A 19,116-nucleotide genomic window follows, 5' to 3' on the forward strand; every position below is an offset into this window, starting at 1 on the left:
TTGAATCATGTATCTTATACTTGTGGTATATCTACTTCAATGGAATCCTTATGCTATGTACCTTGGTTATAATGTATATAGATGCATACTATGATTTCTTGACATTTCACATGCCATCATAGTTGAGTACTTAGGGCATGACTTGTATGTTCCAAAATCTTGGTTGTGTATGAAACGTGGTTAATGCATTTCTTGTATTTGATACAATCTTGACTTGCACAACTTGTTGATTTTGGGACTTGGGATATCAATCAAGAATTATCATGGCTAGAACTTGGTTCTAGTAAGGGGGAATGTCCTCCTACAATTATAGTGCGCACTAGGGGAAAGGTACCCATGGGTTAGTAGCCTTGAAGTGATCTCAAGAGTACGGTTTTAATCCGGGCGATATCAGAGTTTCCACATTGGTTGATCTCACTCTTTAAATTTCAAGTTGCTATTCCTTGAAGATTTAAACTTGTCGTGTTATGTGAAATGCTCCAATCTTGTTTCATTGCATAGATATTATGCCCCATTCATGATTTCAAGTATACTCCTTGTCATGTTAATTGTATCGATAATGTAATTCTTGTTAACATATGTCCGAGCATACTTATTGTCATGTTATATGGAATGTTCCATCCTTGTATACTTGCATAGATATTATGCCTTATTCTTGATTCCGCGTATAATTCTCATCGTGTTAATTGGTTTAATTCCAATCATGTAAATTACATTGATAATGTGATCCTTATATTCCATTGTTTTCGTGTCGTGTTGTATGGATTGTCCCTAACCTTGTTTAATTGCATAGATAATATGATTCATGGAAGATGGTAAACTTGTCATGTTGATCTGTATTCAAGTATCTTTCTTATCGTGTTCTTTGGATTATCCCAAACTTGACTTGTTTCATATGTGTATATGTATCATGATTCTTGTTGCTCATGGTCCATGATAGCTTAGGATGCGCCCTGAGTCTTACTTTGACATAGAAGTTAGGTGGCATGAGCCCCTTTGACATGTTTCACCTTAAGGTGATAAAATTGTAAAATGCTAGGTTGATGCATGCTCATCTCCTACGAGTAGCTTTATGTTTCTCACCCCTACGTTACTGGGGCATATTTCAGGTAAGAAGACTTGGTTCGTGATGCTTAGCATTCCTTGGATGTCGTGTAGCTTTAAGTTTTCATTTCATGCAAATGTTAGCATGAAATGTCATTTTGTAGACTTATATGTAAAACTTGTATTCTTTGATTCCATGTATGTAATATGTACTTAAGTGCACTCCTTTCAATGTATTTAACATGTATGAGATGAGGCCGGAGGCCATTCACTTGTATATTGAATTTTTTGAACTTTCTAACTTCTTGAAATATTAGGAAAATATTGAAAAACGCCAAGTCATTGTCTCACCATGGTTGCATCGGGTGTGGGAATTCCGTTTTCATTCTTTCATAGGGTCTCATAAATTATGTTTGAAGTATGGCCAAGGGCCAAACGGTCATTTGACCCCGTTTTATATTTTTGGATTTCGTGTTTTCATTCCAAGTTCCATTTTTGCCTTTTTGCCCGTTGGGGGGGTCAGATTTTGTATCAGTGGTATTTTTAAGTCGTGGACCGTTGTAGCATGACCTAATAGGTAATTTACGTTTGCATGCATGGTTGTTTCTGGGTAAAACCTCGTCCTTGGTGATTTGAGCCTCTTGTGAAATTCACATTTTTTTTTGCATAATCTAACATAAGGGCATTATGGACCTTTCACATTAATTTTATTTTCTTCTTTTGACATGGCCGCTTAGAAAAAATGATTTTAGGGGGGGGGGGGGGTTTCTTTTTTGTGTTTTTCCAGAAAATGTCGTCTTGGTGCCGGAAATCGATCGCAAAGTTCAGCTTTCTGTTTTTTTTTTTTAGCAGCTTTTTGTACCTCCATGACCAAATTTCATGGAGGGGCATTTCGGGCATTCTACATTACATTTTTTTTTAATTCTCTCGAGAGTCACGTAGAAATCTCAATTTTGATAGGGGTTTCTTCTTTATGATTTTTCAGAAAAATTCATCTTCTAACCCGTTTTTGCTCTCTGTTGTGGGCAGATTGTGAAAAAAACTCATGTAGCAGCTTTTTGGGTCCATCTTGACCTATGCTGTTCAAGGGGCATTTTAGGGACTTTACATCGTGATTTTTTTTGGTTTCTTTCGCAATATTGGGTAAAAAACGTGATTTTAATAGGGATTTTTTCTTCGTGTTTTTCCAGAAAAACTCGTTTAAGGGTCCGTTCATAGCCTCAGTTCTGGAAAAAAAAAATCAAATGTGGCTTGCTTTTACAACACTATTCATGCCCAGATTTTTGACCCGGAAAGTGAGTCTATTTTTTTGAAACTTTGAGGCTTCATATCTTCATCATCCGGACTCCAAATGAAGTGATTTTTGAGTCTAAGTTTATTAACTTTTGCTTGTCTATCCAACGATATGCACGGTTGCATCCAATTCTATCTTGAAAGACCATTTTACCCCTTGTCAAATACCCATGCCACACTGTTTTTAAACCCAAAAGTTGGTTTTTTTGAAACTTTGACGTTTCATATCTTTTTCGTCCGGACTTCAAATCAAGTGATTCTTGAGTTTAGATTCATTAATTTTTCCTGGTCTATCTAATGGTATGCTCGGTTGCATTTTGTTTGGTCTGAAAGGACCATTTCAACCCATGTAAAGTACCCTTACCGCATTGATTTCAAAAACCCAAAAGTTTGATTTTATGAAACTATAGAGTTTCATATCTTCTCCAACCGGCCCCCGAATCATGTGATTCTTAAGTCCACCTTCATTAGTTTTTCATTTTCTTTCCAGCGGTGAGCTCGGTGGCACCCGAATCCATAGTTTTGGAAATGACCATTTTACCCCTGGGGGTTTAATTGTTATTTTTCTGATCTTTTGCTTCCGCGTCAGTTCTCATTGAGTTGCACGACCTCATGTAAGGTCACTTTGACTTCTTAGAGTCTTGTTTCTTGCTTCTGCATCTGAATCCGTTATCGGGTGAATCTTCAGTTCATCACAGGACATGTTGGCCTAAAAACCAGGGTCGTTATAGTTGCCATCGCGTTGCACCAAAAGTTTGCAAAGAAATGAACTAAGAGTTTGGTTTGCAATGTGGCCAAGTATTAAATTTATAAAAGCCACTACTACTTCTAACTAAAAATATAGCTAGGGTGAGTAGGGATCGTCCCAAGGGATTGGTGGGTCGTGTTACTATGGAAACAAGATTAGGGTTAGTAGGTCGAGTGATCAAAATGTGGTTGGTTTAGTTGATTAAACTACAATTAAGACTAAACAAGCTCAATATAAAACAAGTACTTAAAGGATAGAGAAAACAAGAGAGAGAGATCTTGGGACTTAAATGTCACCACTAAGCATTAACTTTCTATACACTTAATTCATAATTAATGAGGGGGAAAACATATGTTGCAACAATAGTGAGTGTGTGTGGTTGTTTCAACAAGTATGGATAACCAATTAAGTATATATTGTCTAAACAACACAATGAATAGCACAATATATCAAATTAAGTTATTAATCCTTCCTTTAAGCTCACAATCCAAACACATCACATGATTAGAGAAATATACTACTTGTATTCATAAGTATGGAACATCAAACAACAAGCATGGATTGTCCTCCCATTTAATAACTAAGGTAACTACACTACATCTAAGCTAATGACATGAAAATTAAACTAATTAAACTAAGGGAAAGGCACAATCCATCAAGAAATGAGTATGAACCATCAAATAAACCACAACAATATTCTATTAAGCATTATGTCTTGACAATCTCTAGATTTATAGCATCAACACACATAGACATGCATCAACAACACAAGAGCTAGAGATAAATACATGAACATCTATTCTAGCATACATAGATATATGGATAGAATGAAATGATCAATTGGAAGAATTAAACCACACAAATCATTGAATAAACAAGATCTATGTACATAAAAATGTCAAAACATGTATTACAACATAAATCCCCTCAAAAATACATAAATCAAGGTAAAGAAGGCATGTTTCGTGCTAACTCTAGCCCCAAGAGGATGTCTAGCCACTCATGGATAATGTCCTCCAACCCTCAAGAGTTATCTCCATGGTAGAAATGCTCTTTTTATTGAGGTAGATGGAAGACTTCCCAAGAATGTGTCTTTAGCCTCCTCTTTTCTTTTATTCCTCTCTAAGAATATGATATCAAATGTTGTATCTAAAAAATTTATATGTAAAAGTGGTTCATAATCCTTATATAGGTAGCTCAAATGTCACACCCAATGGTCTAAGCTCGTACACAAGGGCTCCTCTAATGATTGCACCATGAGACAACTTTTAATGAGCTGAAAATTGATTTAATTCGCACTTGAGAGGGTTTGATCGATCAAACCTATGCTGAGATTAATCGAACTTGGCTGAGATCTATCAAACTTTGGCTGGATCAATCCTCCCATGGCGGTGCCTTTTTAGATAAAGACAAATCTGAGATATTTTTGAGATATTTTGGGAAAGAGACAAAAGTGGTAGGTGGGGTGGTACAATAGGATAAGATGGAATCTTTTCGATTAATCTGATAAATGTTGGATTGATAGAACATTGTGGGATCTTTGGATAAGGACAAAAGAGCTTAGATACACTTTGGAGTACAGAGATCGATCTATGTCAGATCGATCGAAGAAATTCTGTGATCGATCGAACTTTGCTGAACTTCCACCATTTGCTTCATTTTGCTTCCACTTTGCTCCTTTCTTTCATTCATCTCAAGATTGCTTCAATTATGCTCTTATTTGGCTGAATTACCTTATTTTGGGGATAAGTGCCTGAAAACGGAAATAACATGAAATCAATCTAAAGCGAAAAAATGAAATAGATAGAGGTCCTAGAATACCTAAGCTTAACGGGTTTAAATGTGCACTTTTCAGTGCTCATCAACAATTTTTAGTTTCAAGGTTCTCTTTTAAAAGCCATTTTAGGCAAAATTTGAGGTTTAATAGGTGATATTTTGTATTTAGCGACTATTGAGGCCGTAGGCCATTAGAACGCGTGTAAATATGTATATTACATTTGCATGAATGCTTACCTTGCACAAAATATCACATTTGTATGAAATGGATTCGTGTTGGTCTCAAATTTTCCATTTAAAGCATTTTCTTTGCATTTTGAGGTTCGGATAGGTCGTATTTTGTTTTGACTTTTCTCTTCCCTCTGGACTCTGAATCAAGTGATTCTTGAGTCTAACTTGATTAATTTTTCGTTGTCTTTTCAACCGTGTGTTCGGTGGCACCCAAATCTTTCTAAAAATTACTATTTTGCCCTTGGGGCTAAACTTTTCTGTTTTTCTTTTTAAGTTACTTCCGCTTGTTTTCCTTTTGTTTCCGTGACTTCATGGAAAGTCACGCTTGTGTCTTAGGGATGATATACATTTCTAGAGACGTTGTTTCCATGTAAAAAGATCATTTTGCCCTTGAGGGCTTATTTGGTCTTTTCTGATCATTTTCTTCCGCTTGGTTCTAATTGAGTTCCGTGGCCTCTTGGAAAGTCACCTTGGAATCCTAGGGATGTTATATATTCTTAGAGACCTTGTTTATGTTTTCGCTTCCGCATTTCGGATTCGTTATTGGGTCAAATATGATTCATCACAAGACGCACCAGCTTGAAAAACCAAGGCCGTCACAGGTGGTATCAGAGCATGTACCCAGTCGGAAGTATGAATGTAGTGATGATGCATTTGATGGGTGTGAGTGGGCGAGTGTTTAGTTCTAGTAAGCTACTACTCGTAGCTGAGTGTGTGTGCTCGGATGCCGTTCACTGGCAGCTACTTGGATAATTAATTTTTGTGATTGGACATATTTCCCGGGTTCACTATTTGTTTTATTTTTGTGGGTAGGTGAAGGCATTGACTTTTGTAATACCCCTAATTTTAAAAGGATAGTCTAGGTATTATTTTTAATGTTTTAATTGCATTTTATTTATTTACTTGATTATTTGACTATTTGATTGTGTGTTTAATTGAGTTTGTTAATTAAATAACTTTGTATTAACAATATGATATATATATATTACATATTTGTGTAATAAGGATATACATAGATTATATATGTAATATATTTTTAGTTACCTTTTTAATATTTTAATTTTATTATTTTCTTTTATTAAGTTGACTTGAATTGGGAAAAGGACTAGGTTATTTTATTTAGCCTATAAGTATAAGTTAGTAAAAGGGGGCTAGAGATTAAATCACGTAGTATATTTTGGAGGAAAAAGGAAGAGAGTTTAGAGAGAGAAAGAATGAAGAAAAAGAAGGAAAAGCAGAAGAAGGAGGCTAAGGTTTTTATTAAAATCCTTAAGGCAAGTTCTTTTCTTCTCTTCCCTTTTGATTCATATTCTGTATAGACTTAGATTAATTCCAGGATATTTAATTTAATTAATTGAGCCTATTTGTATGATAAACTCTGAAATTATAGTATATATAATTTATGTAATGGGTTTTGTATATTGTGTGTGTATATATATTGTTTAATTTGTTTTAATGATTTTTAAATTGTTAAATTAGATTATGGAGGATTTTAAAAATATGACTTAAGTACATATGTTAAGTATAAAATTTAATTAATTTTAAAGTTTAAATTAATTAAATATGGTTGGATTAAATTATTTTAATCAATTATTTTGTTTTAAATAAATTTGATCAGATTATGAAGGAGTACAATTATTTGAGATGCATTTTGATTTTTATGAGATAAATTAAATGCATGTTACTTAGAATTGTTATTTGTTGTTCAATTAAATGCAAAGGAATATCTGTATGATTTATATCATGCTATGTATGGATTTATTTGATGTGATATCATAATTGTAGCGTCATTTATGGATTGTATGCATTATATGCATCTGCATGGGATGGTGGCATATTATGGACGGATTAACTAAAAAAGTTAAGTCCTACCTATTCATATATAACGAAATGGATTAACTAAAATGTTAATTCCTATATATTTTCATGTCAAGTCAACTGAATCAGTTAGATGACATACCAGATTTTATTTTATGTTTGGATAAGACGGATTATATATATATATATAGAGAGAGTTATATGCCATGATATGAGCTTGAATCTCAGAATCATGGTTAGGGTGCGTATATTGCTAGAGATGTTTAGTTAGATATTGTGTAGTTGTGTATCCTGGTAGGTCTGGGTACTCATGCTCACCATATGTGCGTTTTGCATGTTGCCTACTATTCAGGTTGAGACGACCCTATATTCTAGTGAGGTTCCTTTAGTGTGTATTTATATATATACGAACTATGTAACTATTGTTGAATTGATTAGGATGTATATGAGTTTTGAGTCTCTGTTTGGGATGTAGTAGATTAGAACTTGTTTGTGAGCCTGACCCACTATTATTTTTCAAGTGTTCGTCAGTTCCAAACTTAAGGATTGTTCATACTTAGTAGAGACGATCTATTAGCTCCTCCATCTTAAAGTATAATTTTCTTATTATTGTTTTAGTCAGATATTATTTTATTTCAGTTGGATTTTGGATTAGGGGTCCACATGATGGATTTCCAAGTTGTAATTTTAATTAATTACTGGTATCAGAGGATTTTGTTATTGGAGGTTTATTATTGGATTAATTAATAAGGATTTATTATTTAGTATTCCTTCAGCGTTATTCATTATTCTTATTTCATTTTGTATTCTGTGTTCATTTAAATACTTTAATTGTTTGATATTCCCTCGGGTTTGGGCTTGGGCCTAATCAACCCATGTCTCGGAGTTGAGGGGTATCACAACTTTCTACCACAACGATTACGGAGCGTGTGGGCGGGTTACTAGCATTGTCAGCTACCACAACGTTTTTCATGTCACGGTATCTCACATCGCCTTGGGTAAGGATTTTGGATTTTGTTTTGCCACTTTTGTTGTTTTTGGGTATACGAAGACTATGGGATCTGAATTTTGGGACGAAATTCTTTTTAAGTGGTGGAGAATGTGACAACCCGGATTTTTAAGTTTTTAATTTATATTTATTTTTATCATTTTTAATTGTTGAGATTAATTATTAATGATGTTGGGTCTTGATTTGTTGGATTTACAAATCTTTATTTTGTTATATGTGGGTGGATTGCCTATATATTTGGTGTGTTTGTGCACTACTGAGTATTCAGTAAAGAGATTAGAGTTGTACACACAAAGAAAAAAACTTAGAGATATAGAGAGAATGCCTAGATTTTATGAGCATAGAGAAATGCACAGAGCCGAGAGCATGGAGATGGACAGACTTGGATAATCAATGTTGATTATTTATTTTGCAGTATAGGGTTCTTTATACCTTGAATGGCTTGGATGATTTTGTTTCAAATATTTTATTGACTGTTATTTTTTTAGAATTGCATATATGTATTTTGTTTAAAAGTATATGTATATTTTTGTGAAGCTAATTTTTCATAAAACTCTTTGAAATCCTTGTTATGGTTTTTCCTACTGGGACTTCCCCCGTCTCACCCCCTTCCAATTTCAGGTACCGAGGATTGCTAGTTGCGTGCTTAGATGGAAAAGTCGGTGTTGAGGAATTATTTTATTTAATCAGAGATGTTGTATTATTTATTTGAGAAAATTTATTGTTGTATCAATATCTTTTGAGATCTTGGGTGTATAATGAAGCATTTTGATTTGAATAAATTGAGGAATTTTATTTAGAAAATTCGAGGTTGTTACAGATCAATTCCTGGCATATCTGAATGGCTCCATGCAAACACGTCTGCGTTCTGAGACAAGAAATCAACTAGCTGCCGTTTCTCCCCCTCTTCAAGCCCTGATACTCTTGTGGCTCTGTCCGGCCTCAGAAGATTAATTTGTACATCCATGAGGGTTCTTCAGTAAGGACCGAAGGATCTTCCTCCTCCCCAATCTCTTTGGGTGGAGGCCCTGTAATTGCTATCCCGAACTTTCTGTTCAGACGGGAGCTTTTCCCTTCCCGCTAGCTTTCAGAGTTACAGAGTAGCACTCTTTGGCTGCTACTTGGTCCCTATGAATATCAATAACCTTGTTCCCATTTAGACTTAAGCATCTCATTACCCAGTGCAAAGTCAAAGGAACACCTTGGACTCTGTGAATCCACCATCTTCCCATCAAAAGATTGTAAGATGGGTGAATCTCAACAACTACAAAGCTTTCCATCAATTCTCTCTCGGCCGCACGTACTAGTAACTCGACTATACCAATAGGCTCCACGCACTTCCCATTGAATCCCAACAATGGATTTCCTGTAGGTTTGAGCTTTTTTGGTTTAATCTCGAGCCAGTCAAATGTTACTCTTATCATGACATTCGCGTTGCTCCTCGGATCAATCAACATTCTTCGTACCAAGCATTCTGCTACCAACAAGCTAATGACTAGTGGATCTTTATGAGGGATTTGGACTCGCAACAAATCCATTCTGTCAAACTTTATCTGAACTGAACTGTTTTGCTGGTGCAGAGCGTTTACACTGCCTATCATTTTCTTCATTTGTGCTTGACGGAGATGCATTCAAAACAATTCTTCTGACTCTTCGGTCGGCTCAGGACGGCCATGAATTGCATTTATTATCCGAACAGGCTGAGCTTCATGGTAGTTTGGCTACTGATTTCTTTTCACTTGCTCAGCTGGTCAGTTCTGCTCCACTGCTGGTCCTTGAATGTAACCAGTAAATTCTCCTTTTGCTATCAGTATCTCCACTTTTCTTCTTAAATTCCTACATCCATTAGTCAAATGGCCAAAATCACAATGAAAAACACAATATTTAGATTGATCACTTTGTTCGAGCGGTTGTTTGATTACAAGGGAGGGCAAAATTTATCTTTATTTTCTTGAAATAACTTCACCAAGGTGACTTTGAGTGGAGTGACCGATTCCTCTTCTCTAGGCCTCTTTTCTACTTTCTAGGAGGTCGGACGCTGTGGTACAACTTGCTTTTGTCTGATCTTTGTTTTGGTCTTCTCCTTTGTCATGACCATGGACGTCTTCCTTGCGTTAGCAGCTTCCTTTTCTTCCAAGTGCATAAAACTATTAACTCTCTCGTTCAACTCATCCATGGTCCTCGGCATATTCACCACTAGATTCATGTAGAACAGTGTTCCTCGAGTCGTAGCCAGTTTGAACGCTTAAACCGCTGTAGACGGATGGCACTCTATTACCATGCTCTTTACTAGGTTAAACCTAGTGAGGAAAGCTTGGAGACATTCACCTTCCAGTTGTTTCATTGTAAATAAACTTGAGATATCCTTTGTTGGATGCCTGTTTTCATAGTACTGACTTATGAATCTGTCGCATAAGTTCCGGAAGCTTTCCACCGAGCCTCTTGCTAAGTTCTTGAACCAATTAAGGGCCAGTATGGTCAGGTTTGTAGGAAAAACCTTGCATATTAAAGGATTATTTTCTGTGTTCAGAGGCATTTTCAGTTGAATATAATAAACATGCTCGATCGGATCGCTCGTTTCATCGAACAAAGTAAAAATTGGCATGGAGAACTTTTTTGGATTTGGAGCACTCAAGATTCAATCTGTAAACGGCGAATTGATAGTCAGAGCTACTGAACGCAGGGTTTCACTCTCCTTTGGTACTATCTTCTGCTCAACAGATCTCTTGCCTGAACTTCTGTAGTCATACGTGGCCATTGACGATTGGTAGAGCGGATTGAACAACTTTTCCTCCGTTAACTCCCTCTGCCACGATGACGCAGCCTTATTGCGACTAAACTCCATAGCTTCTTCTCGCCTAATCCTTTCATGGTGCGGAGATCTCCATGGCTTCTTCTCACCTGATCCATTAACGGTATGGATCAATCTCCATGACTTTTTCTCACCTGATCCGTTCGCGATGTGGATCCAAATGGATAGATCCTTCTAGATCATCCATATGATGGACATTTGGTGAAAAATCTTCTGGCCTGATCTCTTTGCAATGAAGATCCAGGTGAACGTTTCCTTCTTGTTCTCCCTGGTGAGCAACATTTGGTTGTTGAATTTTCTCTCCTACCAAAGGCGGCCGTGGAATAACCGGAACCTCTCAACGCTCTATTCCTGTTCTTAATTCCGTATTCTCTCTTCTTAGAGTTTTAATCATGTTCATTAATTCGTCAAGCTTAGCGTGTTGTTCATTTTCCTGTGGATAAGAACTTTCATCCCCTAACATCATTCCTGATCGGAGCAGAGTCATGAACCAAGAATTCTTGATCGGATCTAAACTTTACTGACGTGAATGTACTAAATCTGGCCTTGGCTTGACCGAATTCCGATTTCTGCCGACTGGATATGAATATTTCCTGTCGCGAACTCGTCGGATCTAGCCTTCAACAATCAGGATTAACCCTCCGCAAAACAGATCACGATCTTCTAGATTAGAATCCAATTTCCAAAAATCAAGCTTCTATTCTGTAAATCAATCTTGATCTTCTGAGAAAACGATCAATTTGCTTGCAGCAAACTCGATGATCAACTGGATCCTTCCCTCGATTCCCACCGACGACGCCATTGAAGATGCAAGAAACAAACTCTCTTAATTTAGAAAGATTAGTTTTTACACTTCAAAATATCTTAACCCCTTACCCTCTATTTTCACTCTATTTATAGACCTTTACAATTGTTCTAGAAGCTTCCTACTTAGTTCTTCATGTTGGGCCGATCCTTTGGGCTCGTCTTGGATATGGGCCCATTTTCTTTGCTCTGAGATTGGGCTTAAGGATTGCTTTTAGTAGATACTGGGCTTGATTTGTAGTTATCCGACTGGGTCAAGTGTTCTTCCCGGATCCAACTTTTAGTAATCTGGGTTATGCTCGGCCTAGGTCATTTTTGGTATCCTCACATACATACATACATACATAATAACAACAATAATAACTTTTGATTCCTCCATTCTGAATTCATCTAGACTCGAAGCAAGTTTGTATATATCTAAGAAAATATGGTAAGTAAAGACGCAAATGAATTGAACTATTCATAAAGACTAGTATGTAAAGACGTAAGCATGCAAAAAAGCCTGACTTTTCATCAACAGTTTGCACTTGATTTGAGTTCCATTTCCTAGCAAAAGAAAAATGTTGATGTATGCATTTTATAAAGTTGAAAAAACCTACAGTATGAGGTTCAATGATGATGTTTCAAGTTATTGAAATTAACAGCTTTAACCTGCGCGATTGGTTCAATGTTAAGGGGTCTCAGGGGTTCAATAATGGCAGTCCTGAGCTGGATTCTCACCCAGCATAAAAATACCCAAGTTTAAATAATGTTTATAATTAATTGCATATATTCAAAATTTATCTTACAACAATAATGGCAATCCTGAGCCGGATTCTCACCCAGCATAAAAATACCCAAATTTGAATAATGTGTATAATTAATTGCATATATTCAAAATTTATCTTACAACTACAAGTTCAAAGTACTAACGATCAGATTAAAAAAAAAAAAAAAAAACGTGACAACTTTGACCAATGCATCAGAAGTGAGCTATAATTTTAATTTAATTTTCTTTGAAATAAAGTATGCTTATTTTCTCAATCTGCAGGGCATTTAATTTTCTTATTGGAGAGTAGTCTTCTATGCCATCTAAGTCATCCTAGTACACTTTTTGATATTCCATGCCATTGAAATTTTCTTTGACTTCCATGCCTTATCATTATACATGTTTGACATAACCACATATTTCAATTTCAATTCATGTTGACATTATATATCCATTTTATATACGTATGATTCGTATAAACTCATATAAATATTGTCTATTTTGTATATTTTTATTTATGATATTATTCATATCTGTCACTACCTGTCGTAACTCATGTAGATATTATCTGCTTTGCACATTCTCCTTGTAATTATCGGTTCTTTTTCCCATTTTTATGGATTTTCTTTTTTCCGTTGAAATGTCTTTTCTGTGTTCGGGTTTTGTCCCTTCGGGTTATCTTGAGTGCTCAAGAATAGTTCCCGACACTCTTTTTTTTGGAGATTGGTATTGTCCTCGTGGGGACCGCGTCATCTTCTTTCTTTTTCCGGTATTTTTCTTTTTCCGTTCATTTTCTTTTTATCGTTTCTTTTCGTGTAACTTTATGGTTTGTACTCGGATTTAATTCCAGCTTTGCAAGCATCCATTACATTTAATTTCCATTAACTGCGTAATTTTACTTTTGTAGAAAAACATTCTACTTGTTTGCATTTCATGTAAGGGTATGGATGCATGGTTTCTTCGGAAACATTTTTGCTTTTTGGGGTAATTGTGTAATTAACTTTTGTAATTATTTTTTACCTTAGGGACCTTTTTATAATTTATTTGTGAGATATTTTGGAGGAGGGACCTTTTTACAATTTTTAGAAAGTGTGACAAGTGTCACAGTTTCATTGGTCCACTTGTAGGCTTGTCATTGGTGACACTTGGAAGCCTTGAATGATGACATGTGAAGGGTGAGGACTCACCCATTTGTTGACTTAGGATTGGTACACTTGTTGGCCTTGGATGAGGGCAAGTGTAAGGCTTGGATTAAGCCTTGGGAGGAGGCTTTAGATGGTGACAAGTGTAGGCTTAGGATGTAATCTTGTGGGAAGGTCTTGTTAGTTGACAAGTGGAGGGGTGAGATGAGTTTTGTGTATGTAAGAGGTAATGCTAGCACACATAGTGCTTAGTTAGTGGAGGAATACACTATTCTCCATTAACTTCTCTTCCTTCTCTCTCTCTTACCCTAGCCACCACCATAGTTAAACCTTGAAACCTTAGCCTCCACATCTCATTTTTTAGTCCTTTCCTTTGAAGCTTTGGTCTTCCACCTTGAAGATTAAACCTTCATCTATTCATTCTCTAGAACACCTTTGCTTAGTTTTACATTTTACACTTGTTTGCTTTGGATTCTAGAGATTCAATTCTCCAGTGAGGTAGGGGTTGTTGTATGTTGATTTCCTAAATGTTTCAATTATTTTTGGGGCTTAATATATATTGTGTACATGCTTATTGAATCATAATCTTGCATATAGATGGAAAACCTTTGATTTGACTTAGGGTTTAATGATTTAAAAGCATGTTTAGTGTATATATATATATATATATATATATATATATATATATATTTGTATATCATGTTGTAAGTAAATTGTTTCATTTACTAGATTTCTAAATTTTAGATATTTTGTTGTTGTGATAATGAAATCTTGAATAATATCAATAATGTTTACCTTGAAGGCTTATTACTAGATTATAGTATATTTAGTAATTATAACTAGTATGATAGTAACTTGATTTAATTAATATTTAGAAATTCAAAGTATATATAGCTTATAAATATTGTAAAGAGATGTTATTTGATTTAATAACTTGTTAATTCCTAGAGATTTATCTTGTGTATTACTATGCTTATCTTAGAAGCTTGTTACTAAGTTGTAGAATATTTAGTACTTGTGACATACGTGATAGTAGCTTGATTTAGTTGGTTTATAGTATCATTATTTGATGTAGCAAGTCTCACATTGAAGGCTTGACAATATGTATATAATTGTATGTGTAACGAATTACACATTAAAGATTCAACATGATGTGTGCCATTGTAGATATGAAACCTTAGGACATGGTTTGTGTGGTTTCACCCTGCTTGTGCTTGGTAGGTAGTTTCATGCATTGTTGTTGAGTATATGTCATAAACTTATTAATTTTAGGAAAGCTTGTAAAGACGTGAAAAATATGACGACTAGGGCTCGGCTCTAATACGGGAGATAAGAGTTCTCCCTACAACATAGTGCGCACTAGGTAGTGATATACGCTGAAAAGTGCGCATTTAAACCCCTTAAGCTTTGGTATTCTAGGACCTTTTTCTATCTTATTTTCCCGTCTTAGACTAATTTCATGTTATTGCCCTTTTCAGGTGCTTATCCCAAAAATAAGCTAATTCAGCCCAATAAGAGCATAAAGAAGCTAACTCAAGCTGGATGGAAGAAAGGAGCAAAGTGGAAGCAGAGTGTGGAAAACAGCAATTTCAATCGATCTCAACATTCCTTCGATCGATCAAAGCAAGATCGATCTAGACATTTCAAGATGGATCCCAGCCCTTGTTCTTATCCAAAAGATTCCATCATCTTTGATCAATCCAACATTCCTTTGATCAATCGAAATTGCTTGATCTTATCCTCACCTACCACCCCACCTATCACTTTTGTCTCTTTCCCAAAATATCCCAAAATATCTCAGAGATTTGTTTTTATTCAAAAAGCTGCCACCAAGGATGATCGATCTTTGCAGCATTCGATGAATCTCACCTAAGTTCGATCGATCTCACCGCAGTTCGATCGATCGAACCTCCTCAAGTCCGAAAAAAAATAAGTTTCATCTCATTAAAAGTTGTCTCATGGTGTAATCATTGGAGGAGCCCTTGTGCACGAGTCCAGACCATTGGGTATGACACTTGAGCTACCTATATAAAGATTTGAGCTACTTTTTACATATATACTTAGAAACATTCTTAGAGAGGAAAAAAAAAGAGGTGGAGAGGTTAGAGATACATTCTTGGGAGTTCTTCCATTCTTCTAGGGTTTCCATCAAGAAATAGGTCATTCCTACCATGGAGATAGCCCTTGAGGGTTGGATGGCTACTTCAATGAGTGGCTAAATATCTTCTTGGGGCTAGAGTTAGCCCTAAGCATGCCTTCTAGACTCTAATGCTTTGTATTTTGAGGGGATTTGTGTTATAATCTTGTCTTGACACTTATTTTATATATAAATCTTATTTATTCAATGATTTGTGTAGTTTAATACTTCCAATTGATCATTTCACTCTATCTATATGTCTATGTATATTAGAATAGATGTTCATGTGTTTATCTCTAGTTTTTGTATTATTGATGCATGTTTATGTGTGTTGATGCTATGGATCTATAGATTGTCAATGCATAGTGCTTAATAGAATACTATTGTGGTTTATTTGATGGTTCATACTCATGTCTTGATGGATTGTGCCTCTCCCTTAGTTTATTTAGTTTAATTTTCATGCCCTTAGCTTAGTTGTAGTATAGTTACCTTAGTTGTTAGATAGGAGGACAATATATGCTTGTTGTTTGATGTTCCATGCTTATAAATGCAAGCAGTATTATTCTCTAACCATGTAATGTGTTTGGATTGTGAGCTTAAAGGAAATATTAATGGCTTAGTTTGATGTATTATGCTATTTACTAGGTTACTTAGACAATATATGTTTAATTGGTCATCCATGTTTGTTGAAACAATCAATCACACACTCTCAAATTGCAACACATGTTTCCCCTCATTAATTATACATTGAATTTCTAGAGTGGTGATGTTTAGTGGTGACCTCTAGACCCCAAGACCTCACTCTCTTGTTTTCTCTAAATTTCATTTAAATTGCTTATTTTACATTGAACTTTTTTAGTTTAGTTTGTAGTCTAACCAACCAAACAATCCACTTTTGATCACTCGACCTACTAACCTATATATTGTTTCCATTGCTAGTGCACCCACAATCTCTTGGGACGATCCCTACTCACCCTAGCTATATTTTTAGTTAGAGGTAGTAGTGGCATTTATAAATTTAAAACTTGGCCACACTATTTTGCACAAATTTGGTTGTACATCGATGACCACACCAAGTTTTTGGCGCCGTTGCAAGGGATTGAATTGGCAGCGCTGTGTTTTGGAAATAATTAGGAATTAGTACTCTTTTGATCGTGTCTTTTCTTTACTTTATTTTTTGTTATTTATTGTGTTTGTTCTTATTTGGCTAGGTGAATTGAGCAAAGGAAGTTGAGGAAAGGAGAATTAAAAGCAAGGAAGTCAAATGAAGTTAAGTAAAAGCAAAAAGGGCTAAAATCTAAAAATAATTGCAAAGCATAGCAAGGCTTGAAAATTGAAAATGAATTGAAGTTGCTTAAGGACCCTTTGTGAGATCTTTCTAACTCAATCTCTAGTTAAATCGTCGACCCGCATGGTGGCAAGTTTTTTAATTCTTAGATAAATCGTGAGCCCGCGTGGAGGCAATTTAATTTTATTTGCATGTTGTTCAAGCATGGGAGTATGGGATCAATGTATGTGGAGAATGTTTGTTGATTGATTTGTTGTGGGGGCGAAGTGATTGTTATTTGCTTGTTATTTGTTTAGCTAGTTTATACATGGTCGTAGGTCATTAAATCCTACTCTTGTCCCTCCTAATTTGCATCTTGAATTGGTTGTTCGTAATCCCAGGGGAAGAGGTAGTTCTCATCACTCCATTTCACCAATGGAGGAACTAAATGATGACCATGTGGAGGACCTTGGTCACATAGACCAACAAGGCATCCTCCACCCTAATGTGTATCATGAAAACATTCAAGTACCATTGGGCATGCCTAGACCATTCATTCACCCACAACAACAAGGCCAAGTTCTATTGGGAATGCCTCAGCCAAGTTTTGCTCCACAACCTCCCATGGTTCAAGCTAATCAAGGTGTTCGTTTAGCACCACCAATTGTGAATCCTCTCATTGCTTTAAGAGACCATTATGTGCCTAATGAATACAATGCACCCACTTGCATTCAATTGCCCCCATTTAGAGCAAATCACTATGAGATTAAACCACAAACCATTCAAATGCTTCCTAACTATCATGGACTTCCAAGTGAAGAACCTTACAAGCATTTGGATGAGTTTCTTGAAGTGTGTTCCATCGTAAAATACACTGACATGCCGGAAGAGGTTTTAAGACTTAAAATTTTTCCTTTCACCCTAAAAGACAAGGCAAAATATTAGTTCAATAATCTTAGGTCTTTTTTGATAACTTCTTAGGCAGAAATGCAACAAGAGTTCTTGAAGAAATACTACCCGGTTTCTAAGACCAATGCCATGAGGACTTCCATTCATGAATTTTCTCAGGGGGATGGGGAAATGTTTCATGAGGCATGGGAAAGGTTTAATGATTTGATTAGGAAATGCCCACATTATGACATACCTAAGTGGCAACTAGTTAATATTTCTTTGAAAGTTTACCGGATAATCACAAGGGTATGGTTGATGCATCTATGGGTGGCTCTTATCTTGACAAGCATGAAAATGATGTGTGACAATTGTATGAAAGTATGAGTGAAAATTCAATACATAGATCCTTATCTTCTAAAAATGGTAGAAACTTGGGTGGAAGGAAGAATATCGGCTTATATCAAGTTGACAATTCCAATGATATAGCCGCCAAGATGAAATCCTTATCTCAAAGATTTGACCAATTCTTGATCAACCAAACTTCGGCGAATCAAATGTCTTCCTTCCCTAATCATGTTCATCATCGTGCATCTAATGAATCTTATATGACTTGTTCAAGTGTTTTACATTCTACTTCCAATTGTCCCCATGGACATGTGCCAAGTGAAAACTATGAGCAAGTCAATGCTACATTTGTCAACCAAGGGAATAATCCCTATGGCACTTATTACAATCCAAGTTTGAGGAACCATCCAAACTTCTCTTGGAAAAGCCAAGGGGAAGGCTCAAACCCTCCCCAAGGTGGTTTTCAAGGGAAGTATGTTCTATCTCCAATGCAAGGCTAAGGTTTCCAAGGTTTTAGATCATCATCATTTCAATCACATGGCAATCAATTTTCTAACTCTCATTTTCCTAACTAATCATCATATTCTCAAGGAAATTCTAGGAGTCTCGCTTTTGAAGAGAAAATGCTGACCGCTCTAGGCACTCTAGAGGCGAATACTTAATTGCTTCATTCCTATTCTCAATCCATTGCTAAGCTAGAAATCTAAGTCGGGCAAATAACTAGTACCTTAAATGCTAGAGAGAAAGGGAAGATGTCGTTGAATGCACCACCAAAGCAACAATGTGTTGTGGAGACTCATTCCTCATCGGAAGGTCACACAATCAAACATGTCAATGCGGTGACAACTTTGAGAAGTGGGAAGATTGTGGACAACCAAGTGAGTATATCCAATGAAGTGTGATACCATTCGGATCCGAGACACGGGTTGATCAGGCCCAGGCCCAAACCCGAGGGAATATCAAACAATTAATATTTAAAATGAACACAGAATACAAGTTGAAATAATATGAAGTAAATAAAAATAGCTGGAAAGAATTCTAGTTTAAAATC

General features: G+C 35.8%; 1 protein-coding gene and 1 pseudogene across 1 annotated transcript; both read right to left on the minus strand.

Annotated features, from left to right (window-relative positions):
- Positions 1-8,974: 8,974 nt before the first annotated feature.
- On the minus strand, positions 8,975-9,529 carry LOC132281707 (uncharacterized). The gene has a single exon (XM_059783381.1). The coding sequence runs from the start codon at positions 9,527-9,529 to the stop codon at positions 8,975-8,977; it is 555 nt and encodes a 184-aa protein (XP_059639364.1).
- An 8,344-nt stretch (positions 9,530-17,873) lies between these two features.
- LOC132287374 (small nucleolar RNA R71) lies at positions 17,874-17,971 on the minus strand (annotated as a pseudogene).
- Between the last annotated feature and the right edge of the window lie 1,145 nt (positions 17,972-19,116).

The sequence above is a fragment of the Cornus florida genome, unplaced genomic scaffold (genome assembly GCF_030987335.1).
Source record: "Cornus florida cultivar Cherokee Brave unplaced genomic scaffold, ASM3098733v1 CherokeeBrave_3.0.0_Hap2_Chr11, whole genome shotgun sequence".
NCBI lineage: Eukaryota > Viridiplantae > Streptophyta > Magnoliopsida > Cornales > Cornaceae > Cornus > Cornus florida.